This window comes from Protomyctophum parallelum (assembly GCF_964188405.1).
Source record: "Protomyctophum parallelum genome assembly, chromosome: 12".
NCBI lineage: Eukaryota > Metazoa > Chordata > Actinopteri > Myctophiformes > Myctophidae > Protomyctophum > Protomyctophum parallelum.
Window position 1 is genome coordinate 32,001,471 of NC_139712.1, and position 24,325 is coordinate 32,025,795.

At 43.9% G+C, this 24,325-nt stretch overlaps 1 protein-coding gene across 1 annotated transcript in view; it reads right to left on the reverse strand.

Moving 5' to 3' along the window:
- Positions 1-20,941: 20,941 nt before the first annotated feature.
- The window catches only part of dipk2ab (divergent protein kinase domain 2Ab), a 46,229-nt gene continuing 42,845 nt past the window's right edge, over positions 20,942-24,325 (reverse strand). Inside the window, exon 4 of the mRNA XM_083778678.1 lies at positions 20,942-23,487. Within this exon, the coding sequence (XP_083634804.1) occupies positions 23,138-23,487 (350 nt within the window). The 3' untranslated portion in view covers positions 20,942-23,137. The remainder of the gene's footprint in view (positions 23,488-24,325) is intronic.

Consider the following 24,325-nt stretch of genomic DNA (forward strand, 5'->3'; position numbering starts at 1 on the left):
ACCCCTGTATTTACCATTATCCAAAATGTATATAATAATAAATTTTTAATATGTTATTTGGATGACCCTAAGGATCATAAAAATGTAACGATTACTATTGCAATTTATTTTGGGTCAAATCTTAGATTGACTGGCCTATTTATTGTAAGCAGAAATCAATTTGATTCCAGTTAGAGCCAACTCAGACCAGCATTAATAAAAAGATGAGTGAAGGAATGAGGTTTCAGACTTATCTGCCTATTCTTTAATTTAAATTTTCTATTTAAGCTCCTGACCTAGAAATACAAATCTGTTTGGCTTCCATTGAGGAAATCCTACCCATGTCAATCTAATTCTGTCTAGCTTTAGGGACTTGAGGTGAACTACAATGAAGGTAATCCAAAAACTGTGAGGTATAGAAATGCTGCTCACACTACCTCTACCACCCCAGCTACCACCTGTCGTTTTGGATCAGCTGTGTCCCTATGGTTGGGAGATGCGCTTTATCAGAATACCTAAAAGCAATGAATTGCCAAACCATAATAAATGTATTGCTCATTTTATATTCAATACATTGTATTGGTCCATTCATGAGTTGTCCAGACTGAAAATTGGGAATTGGCATAAAAGGCAAAGAATAACAAAAAAATATAGTAAGAGAATAGAAAATAAGGTACTACAATAAGACTATGCGAGAATAAAGTTATGGTGCAGTGCAAGAAAAGGAAAAAAGAAAAGAAACTCAATAATAAACTCAAACTGAAAAGTCTCCAGCTTTGAAGACTATAGTTGTAGCAGACATGTCGTGTTCTGGCAGTTCCATATGCCAGAAGTCAGAAGATCAGTCCTGTATTTTGTCTCAAAAACACTCAGTGCTATTTTCAAATACATTCTTTGACAGATAGTGTAAAGATTTGAGGGTGATATATCCACTTTCTCTACCTGGTGAGGACTGTATCAACTGCTCTACTGTAGATCTTTTTTATGGAGACAAGCATGTAACAATTATTCTGCTGAAGATGTATACAATATACATGGACAAGTTTTTCCCAAGTCCTGCTGAGACATAAGACATTTAGTGTAGGCCTATATTCCAAATGTGATCGTTGCCTGTCTTTGTTACAAGTACGAGTACAGTACAGTACGGGTACAGTACGAGTACTGTACGAGTACAGTATAGCACAGTACGACTGCAGTACAGTACCAGTACCAGTACAAGTACAGTATTTAACACACAGACGTGAAGGGTGTTCAATAGCATTGATGAAAAAAAAGAGAGACGAAAAATATACATATACTTGAAAAAGAAATATGGGGATAAATGGACATGTACATAAAGTGCTCGTTTTAGGTTTATGTCGCAGGGATAGAATGAGTGAGAAGAAAGTGACATCATAATCCCAGCAATTGCCCAGGATGATGCCATTGTTCTGTCATGGGGTCTGTTGATAGCTAGTTCTCCTTTGTCTCATCTCTCCAGCTCATCCAATCTTTCTTTTTTCTCTCCGCCTTTCCTTGAAATCAGCCGCCTCCATATCAGTCTCTCTCCGCTTCTATGTCTCTTTAATGTGTCTTGTCAGATTGTGTGTTTCAGAGTCACAACTCCCTCATTTTAGGATTATAAAGCCCTCAAAGGGTTTGTTGTCTCTAACCCCCCCACACCCCTTCCGCCCCCACCCCTCCACTACCCCCAACCCCCACTTCCTCCATTTCTCGAGCATTCCCAATAAGCCTCTTATCATGCCTGCCTGCTATCATATCCAGGAGTGGCGGTCCATCTGTCACTCTTCCAGATCCCATGACGAATCCTATCCGTCTCCACAGACTCAGCAAGACCCTTGGCCAGGCTAGGGTGCCCTGTTAAAGAGTGTGTCGGGCGGTGGGGATGGATAGGTGGTAGATTGATTGTGTGTGTGTGTGTGTGTGTGTGTGTGTGTGTGTGTGTGTGTGTGTGTGTGTGTGTGTGTGTGCGCGTGCGTGCGTGCGTGCGTGCGCATGTACTGTATGTGGGGAAGCAGTATTCTCCTCAGCTTTCAGCATGCAGCTGTGTAGACAGCCACACTGCCGTCGGCTTCTGCAGAACTGTGAGCGAACAAAAAAATATAAAGCAACAACTCAGCATGAGCGGCCTTTTTAACCCAGCAGTTTAATACGCTTCCGTTTGACTGATTTTACCACTCCCAGCTCCGTGGAGGATTTAGCCTTTAAACCACGCTGAATGGTCTTAAGGGCCCAGACCCCACAGAATGATGTCTTTTTCATCCTTAATGTCTTTGGTTTCAGTGTAACAATGCATCTGAAATATTCATAAACTGACTGTAATAATGGCTACAGAGAGGGCCTCTATATTTGAAGTGTGCAGAAATTTCCCCTGTGCACTACATCCCTTTTATCATTTATGTAATTGCTTCTAAGTATTATTAAATAAGTATGATCTACATCTCACTCCCTTTTTTATTGCACATTGTAATGTGAATTCTGAATGAAGCCACACTGCGAGGTGATTGTGCACCCTTGTCCACATTTGTAAGCAAGCTTATAGTGAAGAGATTGTCAGGATGTTTTAGTTCAACATTTAGTTTTTTTGTTTCTCTCTCGCTCTCCCACTCTCTTTCTCTCTCCGGGAGGTTGTTTTTGTTAATTTCTCACGACTCGATGGGGGAGTGAAGGTATATGCCGCTGGGCTGACAGAAAAGGAACCCCCTCCCCCCTTATTGTATGTTTGTGTGTTAGTTCCTCCTCTCTCTCTCTGGACGCCCAGACTCCCTGGATCATTACATGGGGATCACACTGAGAGAGGCGCATGGGTAGTGGCTACATGTGAAACTCGATGTCCCTGCCAGTGTTTACTTACATCCATCTCCTTACTGTATGTCTGCTGTTCTCACCGTGGGGTCCGGGGACCCCCAGGTGTCTTGAGGAGGTTCTACTAACTAACTAGGGGTCCCCCGCTCTTCACCATTACATTTGCAATTAAATAACTACTCTAGCATTCAAGAATGGCTATTTTGTACATAATAGACAGTAGCCTAAAGGAACTCAGGAGCAAATAACTGATAACATTGGACCAAATCTAACAATACAAATCAGTTAGGAGAGAATGTAGGACCCAAATTCAGGATGAGGCAGAGGAGATTGCGGTTCAAAGTGTTTAATAACTCAAAACTAAAAGACTGCAGCCAAGAGACACGTATGCTAACATATCACAATGCACTAGCAAGGAAACACTGGGAACAGGGGTGTATAAATACCATAGACTGATAAATATTAAATACACAAGGACACAGATGATAATCAATTGATAATCAAGACAGGGATTGGCTAGGAGACTAACAGGACATATAGGTGGAGAAAACTAATAAATCAGAAATCACAGGTGAGACAATTAAGATGTAACTTCAGAGGAAACCATGAAGGACACTAAATACTAAAAGGAACACAACAGAAAAGAAAAACACTAAACTAAAACTAGGAACACAAGGAACACTAGAAAACACAACAGAAATACAGAAAGGACACAAATCGTGACATAAGTGAGTGCTGGTGCCCGGACGGTTAGCTCAACCGTCTGGGCACCGAGGCTGCTGAGCCAACCTGAGGTGCCTGGACGGTTAGCTCAACCGTCTGGGCACCGAGGCTGCTGAGCCAACCTGAGGTGCCCGGACGGTTAGCTCAACCGGCTGGGCACCGAGGCTGCTGAGCCAACCTGATGGTGTGCCGTGGGTTTGACTCCCGAGCCCGACGGCCTTTGCCGCGTGTCACTCCCCATCTCTCTCCCCCTTTCCTGTCTGACTACTGTTCCCTATCAATAAAGGCATAAAACAAATCTTAAAAAACAAAAGTGAGTGCTGGTGATCTTGCCATGATCACGGACAGCCCAATACCAGGGATCTTTGGCCCCATTATGGTGGCTGCATATAGTATATTCTGCATGAATTACCATGCAAAATAAGATTGTGTAACCACCAGTTTCTATGTCAGCACTATGTCAGCATAACATACTGTAAGCACAAAACCACTTCACGTGGGAAAGTCTCAAAAGCACACGCATGCTCTGAAATATTAACTGAAAACAAAACCAGTTCTGGTACAGACTCCAATTACTTTCTGGCATATCAGTATGAGAATACAGATCCTCCAAAGCAAATTAAAGCCCCCTATCCCCCCCGGCAATTCAATTCTGTACGGTGCTGGAATCACTTTCCTGACTGCACTGCCAATCTCTACATATGAAAGCGAATCACTCCAGCCTGTTTCTGAAAGTCTAATACGATGAGCCATCACACTTGACATGCTCAGATAAGGAGTCACTTGAGTGTGTTCAAGTGTTTATCGTGGGCTCACTGTTGCCTGCCATTGCACACAATATCCTTCTTCTACCTTATTTTATCTTATGCTCTTTTGATTTAGATTCTATGCCTAATTTATTATTAATGACCTAGGAAGAGAAAATGTACTCCTTCTCATCCTTTGCTGAGGGCCTATTAGCAGTGTGAAGAATAGTCCAAATGAACCCGTAGTGGAAAAGATTTGGGCATCATTGCGGTCAGTGTATTGTTTGGTTATTTATACTCTCTCCGGGTAATGACAGGAGCACTGGACGGGTGGCTGGAGGGCAGATTGTCCTCAGAAGAACAGTGCATGAGAGTGAAGAGATTAAAGATGTGGTGATATACAGTATTACTCCTCATTGTGCCTTTCAAGTCATATTAATACTCCCTTCTAAAAGTAAACTGTTCAATTGACCATATTCACACAGTGGCCGTCTTGCTCTCACGTCATATATGCGGGTTGGGATGAAATGCCACCCCAAAATGGCCAAATAGCCGCTGTGTGAATATGGTGAATTACTTTGGTTAAATGTGTACCCTCAGAGTCATCTCTTTTTATAATCTCATAGGGATCAAGTCGTGCAGGTTGCTGATTGGGTCTGTGGTTCTAGAGCAGATACCGAAATGGAGTGTGCATGTGTACTGTATGTTGGGGGACTGCGCATTAGTCTGACATCCCGTTAGTCCGACATACGTACAGTACGTGGCCAGTTAAGACTCACCCTGTGCCTTCCGCATGCTTTATGGTTAGGTCGGACTAATGACATGGACCCGTATAGTGTACTTGGTTAATTTGCAATGTAAACCAAGTTTTTCTGTGTTTCTATGTGCAGGGCGGTGCTGAAAATGAGCACTTGTGCTCAGCTACTACCCTGGGTAAATAAAGGAAAAACAAATGTATATATATAGTGGTAGAGGCGAAAAACTCCATCCGCAGCGCACCTCAGCTCCGACAGGGCTCAGCGGCATTTTGATTGCTCGACATCTTTTCTTGTTTACATCCGTTTTTCATAATGTCAGAGATGTCTCCACAAAGTGTTGTCCCAAATAGGATGCCCTAAAAGGCGAACTGCCAATAAACCCCACCTCCTTTGTCAGAGCTACTGTGTGGTGTGCGCTAGAGATGGACTTATTGCCTCTACCACTGGTTAATGGATAAAATAACATATTACGGTAAGAGAAGTGCTATAGTGTTACGCTCGACCGGTGTTGCTTAGCCAAAATGTGTCCCGGGGACCAAAGGCAAACACACAGAAACAGGAATAGAGGCAAAAAAGGAAATGTATTCACAAAATGTTACGTTTGGGGAGGTCTGTGGGGAGAATGAGAGAAAGGAGCCTGGAACAAAACAGAGGAACGAACAACGTTAGCACGAAAAACACATATCTACAATACTGAAAACTCTCTAAAGCCCACTATAGAATACTGTTCTAAACTGCCAATTACACTAACCACAGTATAGTCAGCATCCAAGCATCGGTTCTCAGCAGCTTATATTGGTAGCTTCTGTTGATGACATACAGTTATATGTGCCATATAGTCTATAGTGGCTCTGATGAAACACAACATATTTGATAGGATTTGTTTATGATGCAAAGTGGGGCTTGTCATCTTCACTGTTAACACTATTATGTTGTCCAAAAGGAGAGCGCCTCATGCACTACTTGAAATGCATTAAACACAATGCTTTCGATCTCCTCCCACGCAAACACACTATTACAGTACGTAGCAACAGGCATCTTAAGAGGTAAAGGGAATTGTATTTGGAAATGAGTGCACTATCCATTTATTAATGCATTACATTTTTCTGAGTGAGAACGGATAGGACGTTATTGTGATGATGCCTGGTGTGAAAATGTATTGAACCTCAGAATGAGGTGAGACCTCAGGTCAGCATGCATGGTCTTGTCTACTCCATCTTCTCCCGGTGTGTAAACTGGATTGCTTTGAACTAGAAAACAATGTGTTTTCCTCACATTATTACTGATGAATACTTGACGACCATGTTGCATCCAGAAGCCTGCAATATCAGTTGTCTATGCATAATTATGATGTATAACTGGAATGAAGAGGGGGGGGGGGGAATCCATGGAGACACTAAGTTAGCCTACTGACATGTGCACAAGAAATAATGTGGTGCTGATTATTAGCTCTGGATAAACACAAAGGACCTTATTTATCAACGCGGTGTACACCACAAAATTGGGTGTACACCGCATTGATAAATAAGGGCCAAAGACTGGAGAGCCCAAACCGCAGAAACGTTCCCTTTGATACTTCAAAAATGGTCACACTAGCACCCACACACTGGCACCTATACCTATAAATACAGTCACACAGCTACAAATACATGCTGTACTTGTAAATGTGTGCTCGTGCATATAAAGGCATACATACAGTATATATCTGCACCTCTTCCATGGTCACTAGCGTTAACATAACAAATAGTCTTGAGTCTGGATGTAGGAATGGGTTTAACCATAACATAGTCGCCCACAATTTAATCTATTGGCTTGTAGAAGATCTAATCCTCTTTCCTGGACCGTGACCCTCGGCTCTCACAGGCTCGAGTAACAATCTCATTCCGATGATACAATAATGATAATCGTCTCATCCTTCTGTCCCACATGCTTCCCTCCGCTCCCCATGCCAGTGCAGATCTTTGCAATTATCCCAGCACTATACAGATGGCAACATTTGATTAAAATTTAAAAATGAGCTGTATTATTGTGCCCGCTCCTCCAAACACAACAGAATGTAATATGTATGCCACCGAATGTTCAAACCTAGCTGCGAGGGGTCACTGCAGAATTGACTCATCAAAGGTTACTGATGCTTCTCTCAGCGTGGCCCGGGGTGCGGAGAAGAGTGGGGAACAGATCGTCTCAACATGTCTGAAGGAGACGTAACACGAGGTCACAGAGTTTCCGGTTCTCCCCGACCGATTACTATCGGACACGCGCTATCAGCACTGCTGCCCTCTCACTTACATCCTGTGTTTTAAAAGGAAAAGAGAAAATCTATGTCTTGTAAAGACCACTGGAGAGGTCATGTCAGATAAATTACAGCAGTGTGATATCATCTCCTCCCAATCATCCTGGCAGTAGAGAAGGAGAGACCTGCAGATGTCTAAAAACAGCAGCCTAGTGAAGTGATCCTTCACGCTATGCAGTATAGGACAGGATTTGATTAGAAACAAGTGTTATGTACTATATAATTATCATCAATTAATTGATTATCAGATTTAATAAACAAGAACCGGCACCCAATGTGGCAAGTACATGACTGTTCAAACTGCCTAAGATGCTTGCTTATTATTAATGGGGACGACATTTCTCTGTCTGCTCCAGTCCATAATAACCCTTGACAGAAATATAATATTTCTTGTTGATGCTTAGGTCTGTTTTCGCGCTATAGGGTTAACAAGGAGCTTAATGGTGTAATCCTCATCTCCTGTCTGACTGGCAGAATGTCCTCTCACTGACCTATCCCCTGATCTGGAGGTCAAAGTGCTTAACAGGGGAAGTGCGCAAGATCTACCGAGGCGAGGACACAAACCCAGACAAAGTCACAGCTCAGGGCTATTTCTTTTGTTGGTGCACTTTAAGGGTGACGCATAGTACGCACGCACGCACGCACGCACGCACGCGATGAGTTTCGAGTTTCCCCTTGCTCACAGACAGATTGCCCCTGTTAAAGCCACATGACCTTGACTAACCCCAAATCTGACCATGGTGGTCTTCCCCATACGTACCCACACACCCCCTCCCATCAATCCGGCACACAGCCTGCACACCCCCAGCCCGCTGCTGGATTATGGGAGCTGTGCCTTGTGGGAGGCAGGCTGGCTGGTTTCAGTATATGTTGATTATGACCCACATCTCTGCTCCGTGGATAATCCCTCCGTCCCTCAGAGATCTAAGAGTATCTAGCCACATCTAATCTCGTACACTCCTTTATTTTAGGATTAGGTCTCAACCCTTCTGGCTATGATCTCCATTCACCTTGCCAGTCAGTCTCAGATGTGACCGGAATCCATGTGCAGTGCTCTGCCTTAAGGCGAATGGAAGCTGGGATAACGTGAAATGGACCATTGTGTGTTCTGCCAAGTCTGACGATTGGATATTAAATGGCGATATTAGCCTAAAAACAATCTGTAGATGACTGATTTATTTGTCATTCTGGGGTATTCTCACAGTTAATAGAAAAATATGAGCACAGCAAAGTGAAGATATAGGGACTCTATCAAGCTTATCCTATCTTCCAATAGGCATCAAACGAGTGAACGAGCAAAATGAACCCAGTTTGTAAACCCACAAACTATGCGATAGTCTCATGATGCCCCAGGCATGGATCAATTTTATACAGAGAATTACTGTAAGTGCTCCCAAAAATCTTTACTGCAATCAATATGAGATCACATCTCCCTCCCTGGATCTGGGACACAGGTATTCCATAATAACCTACTTTGATTTCTGCTAATTCAAATAAAATCCATAAAATAGGACCACAATGGAAAGATTCCCCTGGAATTATTTTATGTTATCCTTTTAGCCTAAATGTCTGAATGTATCTTGTGCTGTATACATTTCTGTATAATAAAGTTTTCAATCAGTTAATCAAAAACGATTATGCTACAATGACCACCATCAACTCATTAAACATTTCTAATGCCTGAATTCATGTCTGATTCCAAGGAATAGAGAACACCCACAAAATATCATAGGCATGTCGAAAATAGCCGATCTACAAGCTCACAACGCATCAAATCACACAAAAAATATTTGAAAGTACAAGGGCTTACGTGGTTAAACATTGTTGATGTCACTAAAGCATTTTTATTCATTGAGTCATTGAGCAAGACACTGCATCCAACTGCTCCTGATGAGTAGGTTGATGCCTTGGCACTTTGGAGGAAGGCACTATACAAAATGCAACAATTACCATTTACAAGGCCTTAAACTATACTTTAACAAATAAAACCAACGGTATGTCATGCTCATCAACTTTCAGTTCCTGTATCTATGTAATCACAGAATGCTCTTGCTACACAAGAGTAGCCTATAATATAGTGCCACTTTCTAAATAATATAGAGCACCGAAGTCCTGACGTAACTCGCTCATCCCGACGATTCCCCTGGTTCGCGGAAGTAATTTCTCTATGGAGAATAACATGGGGTGATCTTAATATCGTCTACTATAAGCGTTGTGGTCCAAAAATAAACAAGCTGTCTCGGCGTTATTGTCAGGGAGGTGTCTCTGTATCGTTTGCAACAGTCAGTCACTCATGATACAGTCTGCTTCTAGCGAAAATCTAACTAATTCAGCTCAGTAACATTAGCGTTTTCTCTCAGTCAGTTGATTCTTCATATCCATATGAGTGAAGCGGCCGGGGTGACATGTTTATTTTTCAAACACAGTTCTTATATGAGGCGATCTAAAATGAACCTGGGGACTGACGCCCTCTACTGAAAGTGACGTCAGACTTCGGTGCTCTATGTCCATGGCTCAAGCCACAGCAAATATCCAAGCTATATGCAGTTTGCTACCCGTGGAATCTCTTCTTTCACTCTTTTCCTTACCGCAAAGGCCTTGAATCAGCAGTTAAATTCTATGTACAGTACAGAGTGACTTTTCTTTTTTCTTTTTTTTTTTAGTTTCTGCAATGTTCTTGAGTTCCTGTGCACAGTGCACTGCACTCATATTTCCCGACCTGGAATTTAACCTTCTATTGACACCAACTTTGACAATGCATGCAGACATTTCAATTTCCAAATGAAAATGACGGCAGTGTGAAATTGAGGGCGGCTGGGGATGAGCAATTACTTGGAAAACAAAAACAAAGCACACTCAGTCTGTATAATGCAGTGTGCCGGGTGCACGTCTCACGAAGATTCACAATAAGAAAATAATAGCCAGCACTGCAGCCTTCTGGTACTTTTAAGTCATGGATGCATGGACAGCATATACACAGACGCATTTGTATCTTCCTCAGCATGTATCTTATGAGCAATTAATTATTGAAAATAATTGTAACTGCTGACAGATAAGAAATCTATTAAAATAGCCAAAAAGAGGAACTCTAGTGAAACTTAGAGTAGTGCAAAATACCTGCAAGGATTTTGACACAAGACTTAGTTCTTAAAGTATTTCTTAAGTTTAGTTACCGTAGTTTTTCTTCAGATCATGAGCGTGTACAAATGTAAAGAATAGCGGAGACAGAATTCTCCTAAGTGCTCTGAATGAAAGTCACATCATTTTTCACAAACATATATACTGAAAAACATGTCATTCAGAATTCAGCTGTCACAATTCAATAGGTTGAAAGGTCCCAACAGAGTAAGGTGTCATCAAGCTGTCAACTTATTTTGATGTTCCCCCCCAAGACTTGATGTTCAGCCAGAGCCAGTAGCTTGCTTTCTCTGCTTCCTCTGAGAGTTCTTTATTGGCCTAGCCCTGAAACATGACTTCCATGATGATTATCATGACAGTCATGACTTAACTGCACCCTGTTTTTGGCGCTCGCTACATTTACAACTTTTACGTATATATAAACATTCGGAATTCAAATATAAAGTACTCACAATTTGTCCCACAGGTGTTAGTTAGTTGCTGCTCCAGCGATTAGAATTGCTGCATCCCGCGTTCTTTAATAAAAAGCATTTTTATCCAAGCGCCCCGGCTACTTTTTTCAAACGGGGTTCGTTTGGGAAATCCACAGTTGCACACCGGGAGCGCACTCGCCTATTAGTCTGTATTGGCAGGGCGGTCAGCGTACCTATATCGAACACACCGAGTGCCACCCTCCTCCCGACCGATAGGGGCGCGTAGTTGAAAGCCAATGGCAAAATAACAGCTCGGATAAAAATGCTTTTTATTAAACAACGCGGGATGCAGCAATTCTAATCGCTGGAGCAGCAACTAACTAACACCCGTGGGACAAATTGTGAGTACTTTATATTTGAATTCCGAATGTTAATATATACGTAAAAGTTGTAAATGTAGCGAGCGCCAAAAACAGGGTGCAGTTAAGCCTTGACTCTCGTATGAATACGAGAGTCATGAACCATGGCTATTATTGGCCTTGCTTAGCCTGGCTCCACGTAGACCCACGTCCTTGAGCAGGCGTGACGTGGAGCTACCAACAAAGCCTCTAGCTCCCACCTCCACCGGGTACGTCCTTGTACTCCATCCACTTTCCCTGCACTCCGCAACCAGCATATTTTGCCATCTTTCTTTCATAAGCAGCTTCCAGTCCCTTCTCCCATGGCACTGTCAGTTCAACCAGCAGTACTGACTTCACTGCTGCAGACCACAGCACCACATCTGGTCTTAAGGTGGTGGTGCAGATTTCCGGGGGGAACTGGAGCTGTCTACCCAGATCCACTTCCATCTTCCACTACACCCCTGGAGTGGAAACAGCTTAGAGGGTGGTGCTCTATTGCTGGAGTGTTCTGCAGGATCCGCCTGCCTGAGGAAGTGGATCCTCTGTTGGCTCCTTGATGGACTCAGGTTATTGGCCTCCTGGCGACATTTCTCCAGCACCTCTGCCAGCTTCCTGAGCACTTGGTCATGCCGCCATGTGAGCACTTCGCCATGCCGGCCCTGTGTCAGAGCGGTTTTGCATCCTGACAGAACATGCTGGAGTGAGGCATTGATGATCCCGCAGAAATCGCAGGATTGCTCTGTTCCAAACCACTGACTCGGGAGTGTGTCGTAGGTTGCTCTAATGAGTACAACACTATGTGAAACTGCAACGGGCTCCATGCTTTTTCACACACAAGGCCAAATCAGGACCCTGGTTGCATGTGATTTACCAACTTTTGGGTGGTACAGTTAAGGCGTACCGCATGGAAGCGTGTGTGTTGTATCTGTGCACAGAAACACTCAAACATGCATAAATTCATAAATGCACATACTAGTGCACGCACGCACGCACGCACGCACGCACACACACACACACACACACACACACACACACACACACCTGAGGCAGAGTTGGCAGTCTACACCATAACAAGTCAGCAAATTGCTACCTTGCCTGTTGTAGGCCTACAGTATGTACGTGCATCATGTCTTGGCGAGTTGGCGTTCAAGCAACTGTTTTGAGTTGCTTATTATGCAGTTTCTCTAGAGTGGTAGCCTACTTACTGCTGCTTGCAGATGCAAACCACTCTCTCCGTGAAGCAGCAGCTGACTATAGGGAGGGCAGCTGTAGAAATAATTGTTTGTCGTAACTCACTCCTCATTGGTGCCGTGATGACTGGCGATGTACTGTATGCTATTTGTGGTGCGCTAACAGAGCTGTTATCTTTCAGCATTATAGGAAGTGTTTAGTGTAGCGGACTAGCAGTCGAGCATGTGCTTCCATGTGGAAGGTTGTGGGTCAAACATGGCCTGGGGTCGACATCAACAAGGGCATGAGCTTGCAGCGGATTCCTAACGCCAAATCAAATGGGTTCAGATCTGAGCCATGTCTGAAGCCTGACTCGCCACCTATATGAACACAATATCCGCGTCCTGGACAGGAGTCTACAGATGTAAAAACAAATGATGGCAGCAGTGTGCGCACAACTTAAGATTAGGGCACGGAAATGTATACTGAAACCGATATTTAGAACTAACTAGAGAGGTGTCCGTTGGGCACTGGCCTACTTGGAATGATGCAAGTTGGAAATGAATGCCCCACCCAGATATTATGTCTGTGTCCCTTTTATTCCCGACGTCAGAATTATGTCAGATTTCTGTATGTGTCTCTTTATGTCCCTTTATTCCTATACGTATATGGAGTTCTGTGTGTTCATGCCCAAATATGGAGTGTTGGGATGTCAGAACAGGCCAGCTTGTGGAGTTCTGTGTCAGGCATGCCCAAATATGGAGTGTGAGGTCAGAATAGGCCAGCTCCATATACTGTATGGACGCTGGGAAGGGGCCCGGTCCAAAGCCCGGGCAGAGGCCTTTTTGGGGTGGTTCTGGACGACCGTGGGTCGACCGACCGACTCGACACCGGGCCCTTTATAGATAGATAACAGACTCAATCTTGCTCATGTAGGTTAACCAATTAATCAAGAAGCTTTTTTTTAAATACATTACATTTACACTCTTTTACACACTATGTCAATGAATCACCACAAACTGGTTTTAATATGTAACACTCACATGACTGAAAGGTCATTTTGACCAATTTCTTTTGGTTTTGAAGTTGATTATCTTTGCCCATGAAGCTTTTTTAATAATTGTTTTGGAAAAGAACCTGCTCCAGCGCCCCCCAAAAAAATCTAAAATAAGTATTACAAATAAATGAAAACAGTAAATGAAAAACCACAGCCCCCTCATGTATTAGAAGGACAGTATCAGTCACCAGAAAAATGACGGTGCACATGTTTTCAATGAATGAGGGGGCGGGCAGCTACAATGAATATCAAATATCTAATTACTGAATCGAGCAACAAAAAAACTGAGGGGGTGTTCACATAAGCCTGAGTAGACGATAAAATGACCAAACGTTTTTTGGAAAGTGAAATATCCCTTTAACCTTGTGTGTATACTTTGTTGTACAATGGTGGTGTACAAAAACAGACGATCTAGAAGTTTACAACGTACCGCGCTGCGTTGTGAGCTTGTAAATCTGCTATTTTCATGTTTTTTTATAATCATTCATTAATCGTAATCGAAGCAAAATTAGCCTAATATTGATTTGAAGTCATGTCGCCCAGCCCATGAGATGGGACTATACTGGGCATGTGAAGGTGCACTGGGTGGAAGGGAGAACAGCCCAAGGCCTGACCCCGGGATGGGATGGACATGATGAGCTCTGCAGTGAGACTTTGCTCAGGTTTCATCACATTTCCCTCGCGGGCCGAAGGCGGCCGACACACAATGGTGGGTCTAATGACCAGTTTTAATGTGCAGCAGTACTACTACTAGTACTATCTGCAACATGCGGGGAGAGGGATAATGTGTGTGTGTGATGTGTGATGTGTGTGCGTGCGTGTGAGAGTGTGCGTGTGAGAGTATGAGAGTGTGCGTATGAGAGAGATAGAGTGGTGTCGGATGGATGCATGTATTCTGTTTGCCTCTGTGTTCCATTAATTCTTTTCGGTAAAGCTCAGCCTGAGGGGCACAAGCCAGAAAGCAGCTTTCTACAGCAACATTTTTATCAGTGCTTTATCTAACATTGAGTGTGTATTTGTGTGTGTGTGTGTGTGTGTGTTTTGTGTGTGTGGGGGGGTTGGGGCTTCAGAGAAAATGTTCAATTTTGCCCATTGATGTGTCACTAAGTGATGGATGCCTCTGTGGTGCGCCAGGCGCGGGGCTCTGCGGTAGCTCGGTTTACCTGCAGAGAAAAATGTGAAAAGCCCAAAGATTTTAAGCACAGTTTTTCCACAGGCAGAGTGCAGATGCCATCTGAGGTCGCTGAGGGGTAAATATAGCTCAGAGAGAGCATCAAGGACCTCTGTGTGGGTCCACGTACTTGTATATGAGTCACTGCTTTGCGGCCCCCACCGTGCCACGTAGAAGGCGAAGGGAAAGCAATAATGTCACTGGCGAGGGAAAAGCAACTCGGAGAAGGACATGTCAAGGGCAAGTAGCGAACAGGGGCTAATGCCCTGGCAGGTGGCATAAAGGATTTTTCCCATCCATACAATCTCTGTGTGATTTGTGTCTTATCTAGAATGTTGCGGCTATGGCTGTGGCCAGGCAGGCTGGCATCCTTATACCCCTCCCGCCCTCTGTTTAACATGCTGTGCCCTGTCTCTTAAGTGGAGCCACGAACCGTTACCACAATCAGTGCAAATGTCAGCTAGCATCATCTCTCAGTCGCTAAGCGCTCCACTTGTTCCACACAGCCTGATTCGCGCAGCGTGCAAACATGTATACGGAGATAACATAAAAATGTAAAAAAGATTTGGTGTGATCATCTTGGCTGCACAACAGAAATCTAACAAATGCACTTACGTACAATCATCAATTATTTTTGAACAGATGCAGACCCATTTGATTTATTACACAACTGGCATTCTCTACTGCCGCTTTGATTACAACTGAAGCCTCTCGCTGATCTGCATGCAAACTGTATTATAACACTTTAATGCAGGCCTGGATTAGTGAGGCTGACTGTCTGGTGAATAAATGATATTTATAATCATATCCCTTGGAGTCTGTTAACGTGCCTAAAGAAATTGAGTAATGGGGGGGGGGGGGGGGGAGTAGCAGTGTAATGCCTAATTTATGCTCTGTCTACAAGCTTTCTGCTCCATCAAGTTCACAATGCATCGCATCCACAACACGTTGTGAGCTTGTACTTTGGGCATGAAACACTGTTGTGCAACAAAGCATTAATCATGCTTAAAAGGGCATTTCACTTAAAATGCATGTGGCATGAGGGGTTGTTTTCATTTCCACTCTGCCGTTTGTGCGACCCGCAGGTTTTAAGTTGCTTGATTCAATATGTTGATATTTGATTTGATCAGACACGGCTCCCCTCATATAATTAATCCTGTTCAACTTCAAACATGTGGTTAACTCGTTAGATTGAAACACACGTCCCCTGGTTCTGGTGACTGATAATGTCCTTCTAATAAATGGGATGTTATTTGCGTGCATTGATTTCATGCATTGGACTTATAGACACTTTGATGCAACATATTGCAAAATATTAATATATTAATAGGACAATTATCAGTCACCAGAATCACGGACGTGTGTTGTCAATGAGTCTGACATGGAGTTTGAAGTTGAATGGTCTGGGAGGGGGGCGTCTGATGAATGAATATCAAATATCTAGATATGAAATGAAGCTACTTAAAAACTGTCTGGGGTGCACACAAAAGGCAGAGTAGATATGAAAATGACCCTGCAAGAAGTGTTAGTAAAATACCCCTTTAAGGGTGATGGTGTGATGAGTAGTATAGGAAGACCTCAATCATCTGGACATGGGAGCACCCCCAGATGATAATGTGGGTTTAAATTGCAACATGGGTGGGTAATGGGATTCTGTGACGATGCTGCTTCCCTGATGCTGAACAGACTCATGGCGATATGCTGTTGATCCCTTTCCCCGACACAGGACAAGAGATGTCTGAGGTGATTGGGACTGGTATGGGGGAGCAGTGGCTTTCAACCTTTTTCATATCATGGTCCATTATTTATTCGGCATTGGAGCCACAGACCATTTGATGAGATTTAGCCTCTCAAACCCAAAACGTGGAATATTGTTGTTATCGTTGGATACGATTTAGTTCCATGCTGTATTGATGTGGTATGTGGAGAGATAACAGGCAAACGTTGATCAAAAATATCAATTATTCAACATTCTCTAATTGTGTACACTTTAAATTAAGTATGCTGATGTTAAACAATAATTCATTTAACTCTTGAGCTCTCAACAGTTAAAGATCTAATATATCTCCATGATTTAGCTGAGGAATACCTGAATCCCCCTCGTGAACCACTGGTGGTCCCCGGACCACCGGGTGAGAACCACCGTAGGAGAGTATAGGGACTAGGGAGGACATCTCAGGAAGGGGTCATACAGTGATTAGAGCTCCCGCAGACGTCTCGGTCTGTACCGGGTTCACTGCCACCAACATTATTAAAGTCTTTATCACCTCTCACTTATTAAGCATACTCTCTCCCGCACTGTACGGCAGCCGGAATCCAGAACTAATTCAGTATAATCTACATGAAATATCTGAAATGCAATTCATGTTACCTACTATGCACCTATTTTGTGCTCAGTATTTTTGCTTGTTCGTAATAGGATTCTGTGTGAGATACGGGTCGTCATACAGGGTTTTCACTGACCGCCTCTCTGTGGGCGAAATTATATACGGTATAAAGGCACTAGGTTGCAACACTTTAGAGAGAGTAGTTGCCAAAGACCTGCAGCATGACCCAAACGATCTTGGCCTTTCGTGTGCCGAACTGCAGATTGTTTTCACAATGCTGCAGTTTCCCCTCACCTCCCTGCGGGTCAGCACCACAATGGAATTTCATCCCCGTCCAGCATGCAGACCTTCTCCCTCAACCATGGTGTTGACCCCGGCCAACCTCTCCCGTTGTGCTGCTTCCTCTATGGTTCACTGAAAGCCTTGTGGAAAATTAATACCATTTTCTTCATGCCCTGCCTACACAATCCATGGCAGATCGAGATCTCTTCTCTCTCACACTGTGTGTGTGTGTGTGTGTGTGTGTGTGTGTGTGTGTGTGTGTGTGTGTGTGCTCTCATGCAAGTACAGGTGTGTTTTCTTGTTGGGGCAGAAAATATCAAGCTGAACTAGGCCAAGATAATTGAGCTTAATTCAAATTCCAACCAAAATGGCTACGGATGACATTTTGTTCCTGGATTCTACATTTTGGAATTTGTCCAGCATCTAATCTGCATTATATTGCCAGCAATGTCACAGTTTCAAACAATGAACTACTTGACATAGATTTTGTTTTTGTCTAGCTAAAGTGTGCCATGGCTTTAAAAAGCTGCAGCAATATGCACCATCTAAATGAGGCATAATAGCTGTGAGAGTGATATAACCATGTTGGAGCGATGTAAGCAGTTTGACAGGAACATTGCTCCTGGCAGCTCCTGCGTTGCATTAGTGATGATTTTCCAGGAGGCGCTCAGACAAGGGGCTTCTGAACGCTCTCCTGAGCCCCAGCCAAAGCCGGAAAAGCCCCTTGAACAGCAGGCCCATGTGTGAGGCGCAGACACTGCCGCTGCCCGCGACACGGGCCAAAACTAGCACCCTCTCCCAATAAAAATATAGGTCATTTCAAATCTAAAAATGGCTGCTACTCCCTGGGGGTTGCTAGAGCATGAAATAGACTTTACATCATGTTCAGCTAAGCAACAGCAACTGAGGAAATTAAGTTTCCTTTTGGTGTCTATTATTTTTCATGCCCTCTGTTGCTGTAATGTACTGAGTGGTTCTCTCACTCTTTCCTTCCCGCCACTGTCCTTTTGTGACCTGAATAAGATATCTGCTCTTTGCCAGGTGTGGGGGATATGACAGGCGAGGCTAAACTACTGTAGCGATTTAGATAACATGCTTTGCGGTACACTTTTACAATGCTTCCCACCTCTGCTTTCTCAGACTTTTTCGTCTCCTGATAACCAGCACTTCGGGGGGTGGATTTCAAATCGCTGTGTGGATTTAGAAAAAAGGGGCCCCCGCTGATATGGCACAGGCAATCACATGACAGACAGCACAATTACTTCCTAGTCGTTTGTAATACTACCTACTCCCTCAGCCTCTGACAGAAACATTATGGCAATATCCACTCTTCCTCCTGGTAGCGACTATATACCGCTCAGCAAAAACACAATATACACAAAAAAGACGGTCTCGCCGTCGTGACAACTTAGAATGCAATTTGTGTAAGCATATTTACTCAAACCAAATGGGTAATGCAGTAAGGGAAATGCTTAATCTCTGTTTGCTGTACTTTCGTGTTTACACATTTTCAGATGCTCCTTCAAGACAGCCATATTGCCTCATTTACGTTTTGCATGTCCTGCATGTGTGTTTGTACTAGTGTGTACAGAATATATACATTTTCCAATTATTTCCTTCCTATATGCACCATGTATAAAAGCCCTGGTGGCCGTCCTTGAAATGGCTCTCATGTTTATTCAAACAAATGGGTGCGGCAGCAAGGGCTTCTGGTGCCCCATTCGTTTTCTGTGGTCTTCCCTACCAGGGCCATTCATCAGCCAGAACAGTGTGTGTGTGTGTAGAGACAGGGCAGAGGGCTAAACAGCACTCTTCTTGCCACAATGAATGTGACATCAGCTCCCCGCACAAACCAGCGGGTGTGTCAAAGAGGGACACAATTACAGAGGAGAAGGAGAGGGTGAGAGGTAGAGACGTAATCATGGAGGGAAAGAAAAGAGGGAGACAGAGACACAGCATCTAATTTTGGTGCTGGGCTGGAGCCGTTCTTTGTTCCACCACAGGCTTTCATGTTGTTTGCGTGAGCTGGCTCAAGACAGGCAAAGGAGAGCATACACTTGCTCCAAAGCGACAAATAAAACATTTCCCCTCTCAAATAATGAGCAGGAAGGAAACACAGAGAACGTGAGGAAAGCAATTTTCTGTAGAAAAGAGCCCTTTTCGTGTGTGTCTGTGTGTGTATTGTCACCTAGTATAAGATTCTTCCTGAGTTCCTTTCTCTGCTCTGTTTGCTGTTGTTTTCTATATATCTAAAAGCAGTGCCCTTGTAATGAATATCTCATAAAATGCTGCACACGTGACCACACCAACAACTTAACAAGCTTGTTTTGGAATATTTACATCAAATAAAACAAAGAAACAACTAAAGAGGCTAAGAGTCTTGTTTGTTTTTGTTGAGATGAGGCTTATAGCTAACGAAGATCAAAAGTAGGACAGACGTGTGAGGAAAACAAATATATGCAACTGGCAATGGAGAATTCATCCAGCTGAGTGACAGACAATCAAATCAAGTGTGAGATGCAATATGAGGCCCCAGCCGAGACACCTGCAGCTACAAACACAATGTGAGAGAGTGATGAAGAGATCCGTTCGAGCCTATTGACCTAAAGGAAAAAAGACAGTCAATGCAACCTGGTAAGTATATAGAGACCATATAGAATTTGTGCCACTACACGTACAGCCCTCGATCACACCTATGTCACACTGCCGATCCAACCAAAATATCTGAGTGATAGTGTTGGGAGCTTTGACAGCGTACCTGTCCGTCTGTTCCTTTTGTAACGATTTATAGAGATGTCCATTTCTGTCCAGTCTACCTGTGTCCCTTTCATGCCCATATATGGAGATATCTGTATCTATCAGCACTTTATATGTCCTCTTTATATGGAGATCCCTGATATCATCAGTTTATGGCCATAATTTGGAATGCTGGCAAAAGATATATATATATTGTCTTAACTCGTGGACTGCTAGATGGTGCTAGCGATAGTTCAGCTCCCACCACCGTTCACTTCCATTCTATTACGTAGAAGAAGACTGATGGATAGATTTGATTTGGCCCACAATCAATATCAAGGTTTCTCCAGGTCACTCATTATTTGTCACCACATCCCTAATCATCTTTAACTTTGGCCTAGCGCCTGTTTGTTGTTTTGCCCCAGGTTTGTGACTACAATATGTTTTCATCCCATCCCTACTTAATGTCATGTCACATTGTTCCGTCCTGTTTCCCCATTTCATTGCCCTTTAATCATTTATAATATACAGTAGATCTCCGTCTCCAGATTCCCCCTCTGTCTCTGTCCCCAGCCAGTAATACTGTAGACCATGTTTTTGATTCAGCTTTGCCATGCAGCTGGGTTTTTATCAATTCTTTGGTATTCACAACAGAGATATGAAAGTGTTTGCTTGCTAGCCAGAGAGAGGTCACCGAACTATGGGGAAGGAAGAGGTTTCAGATCAACAGGTTGTCAAGACAACGTATTCAGCGGGGTATGGGACTCCGCTTCCCATCTCGTGACGGCTACGTCATGACGTCATCACCACCAGGGGGGGCAATATCTCACAACGGGTAAGGCCTAGTAGGATAAACACAATTAAGTACACTATAGGCAGACAATGTGAGAGTGATGAGACGATATCAGACTCAAGGAAAAAAGACAGCCAATGCACACCATGTAAGTATATATATAGAGATCTTCATTTATTTTTAATATTTAAACCCACTAAAAGTTGTAAGTACAACTTTTGAATGAAAGGCACAGGAAAAATCAGACAATGCTGATATAATACTCAAATGAGAAATTACAGTACAAACGCGGACAGTTAATTACGCACATACAAATCCCTCCAACTATCGAGTCATCCAGACTAGGGAAACAGAAATATACAGTACCTGATACAACAAAAGGGAGATATGAAACCAGAAATCATAATTTGATAGCCAAACTATTCTTTATTGCTTTTCCAAACTTGACAGGGCTCATATCGACTCCCCAGTACTTGCAAAAAGGGGGTGGGTGGGGGTGTCACAACTTCTTTATTTTTGCCATCTTCCTCATGTGGCTGGTCCCATTTATCCATTTGTCTCACCCATTGTCTGTTATTGCACAACACTCCATTGTGCCACGTATCATCCACTTTACAACGCCATGACGGATGTCAGACCGAACAGATGGGACAAGCGAGGGGATTTGTGCGCTGCTTTGAGTAAGATCTTTTACTAATCCACCACCAAATGAACCTATCTGAATACGCTTTCATTTATTGGACCACTGAGTGTAAAATCAGAACAAATGCGCTAATTTGATGAAAATGTAACAAAACAAACGGAGCTTGACACACTGAATCCTGGAGATGTCATTTTTTCTCCCCCCTCTTTTGTTTTTACATTGAACCAATTCCAAGCTGCCAAATTCAAAAATATGCAAGTCTGTATCTGGGAGTAGATAAAACAGGCTAAACCCTGTGCATCCACGATTAGCTCTCTTGTCCAAACAGGCACGTGCTACGACTAACTAGAGCACCTGGGGGATTCATGTGATTCACTGCGAGACGGCCAGTTAATTCGAGAGCCTGGCACTACTGTATGCTACTGCTATGCACAACGTGAATCTTGTATTCCCAGACCTCAAATAATCAACACCCATACACACAATAAACCAGACAATCCCTCCACGTTTTCATTTCAATTTTCCAAGTTCTCAATTTGACCTTGACGAAGTAAGATTAATCTAGGTTTATCTACTTACTTTACCTCAAGTCCATTTGTCAATAAAGGTGGAGGATGGGAATATGTGAACACAAATCCCTGGATCTGGGCTGATTTGTGTAAAAAAAAAGAAAGAAAAACAAAGTCAATATGAAGGCCATCGTTTTCTGTGTCACTTGTGAAAACACTTTTCGTTGGACAACTCTTGTGGGGAATAATTGGAGGGAAAGATGATGCCATTCTGTACTGTTGGGGCTTCTTATCATTACATATAGCCTCTTTGGTATATGCACATCTGCATCTACGTGCACCGCCACTGTCCAATCACACCCTTGCCTTTTCCTGTTCCTATGTACAGTAAGTCTCCCTTTTTCCTCTACGTCATAATAATAATAATAATAATAAAACGCTGATTGCCACACTACGGAGACCTGGAAATCAAGTGATTGATTGGTGTAGCAGGAAATAAGACTTGGGTCGTTGTTAAGAGTTTTCTTTCTGCATCAAACTAACTGCACCCAAAACCCCGCCGACCAGTTTGCTTTTCTCTCTCCCTGCTGTGATTAGGACTTTTCAGCTTCCCAAACAGTGGAAGGTTCCAACCGCTTCCATCTTCCTGGCGAAGGAACCGGTGCTACTGGAACGGGAGGCGGCAGCGCAGCTAAAGTGTAAACACATCGGTCGATTCAATTTCCACCCGTCCCAATTAACCATCAGGAACGAGAGAGACTGGCAGCAAAAAAAAGAGAAGATCAGTTGGGTGTCTTTTGATGTTTCCACGGGGTGAGCAGGAGAATGGATGTCGTTACTGCTACTGCTTACTAGTCCGGGCTGCGTTAGCCTAGTGTCAGCGGGGGCTGCATGTGCCTGAGCCCCTCTGCCACCCTCATTAGCACCTCCTATCCAGGGTGGCAGGCAGAGAGAGAGAGATCACTTCTTTCTTCTCTGTCCTGCCTGGTCTGAACCAGAATCCCTTAGATCTGACCTTTCCTCAGAACTCGCTCTCCTGTGCTCTGGTGTCCAGCTAGAGTGGGGTGGGGTTACACAGGGCAGAGTCTCATATGAGGACTGTCTGGGACATCTCCAGAGTTCAACAGTTCGAGACCACAAGGTTCCTCTCCCCACTGACTCCCCCCCCTTCAGGCTAACGCTAGCTCCGTTCATTACCTGGCAGAGGCCGAGGACGAGGTGGAGGCGGCGAGCTGCGTGAGGTACTCACGCAGCTCCTTGGCCGCCTGGAAGCGGCCGTAGTGCTTTTTGGGGTTGGTGCACTCGTCCAGCAGCGCGTCCAGCTGTCCGTCTTTGGAGATGTGCGCGGGCGGGTCGTGGAGGAGGCCCCCCGTGGTGCCCCGCCACGTGGCATAGCGCGACAGCAGGTTCTGGCACACGGCGTAGTAGTTGTGGTCCACGGTGACGCGAGAGCACAGGGACTCCTTGGAGAAGGACAGGCAGGCCTCCTTGTCGCATGGCTCGAAGCGGCTCTCGTACCAGACGTCGTAGTTCTCTGGCTTGTCTGTGGAGGGGGGAGGGTGGGCACAGAGGGTGAAATGGATCAGATAACAGCTTTAACGTATTAGCTTTAGCCCGGTTATTGACATTGTGCATGTGCTAGGCCCTTTCTCCCTCCTGCTAAAAGAAAGTACACAGTGTCCATAAAAGAAAGTGCAAGTTTCCATGGCACTCCAGTTATTCAATCCATCTATCACCACTGTGCTCAGAGGAATCATGTATTTTGTTGTGAAGTAAAACACTGTGCTAGTTGTACTGTGCTCCTTTTCGACCGCTTTCCGTATAGAGCAGACCTGGGCATTGTACGGCCAAATACGGCCCGCGGGCTGACACTGACCGGCCCACGAAAGATTACTTGTTGATAATTAGAAAATAAAACATTCTTTCTTATTACTTTATGGCTGGACTACAACCGCATTGCTTCTATTTTGAAGCCCATTTATTCTCACAACTGTGCACGTGAATTGCGTGCGATTGAAATTTGAGAACCTGTCTTCCTTCCTTCACCCCCCTCAAATGTGAAAATGTCGGCGACAACGTCGGTGAATGCAAATAGCCATGAAGCCCAGCTGAGCATGTAGCTACACAACACTGTAGGTGCAGGTGCTTGATTTGATTACCAAACTTCCTCGCAGGAAGACAAGTTAAATCCCATTATGCTTTAACGATGCCGCGTTGTACAGCGGTGTTGCTCCCAGAATGTGGCATGCTTCATACGTTCAGAACGCTCCGGCGATGCGCAGACAGCGCTGTGAGCTTGTGGATCGTCTGTTTTCTGCACACGACTTGACGACGAGATTTGTACCACAAATCTCGCAGAACGTGCACATACTGTATCAACA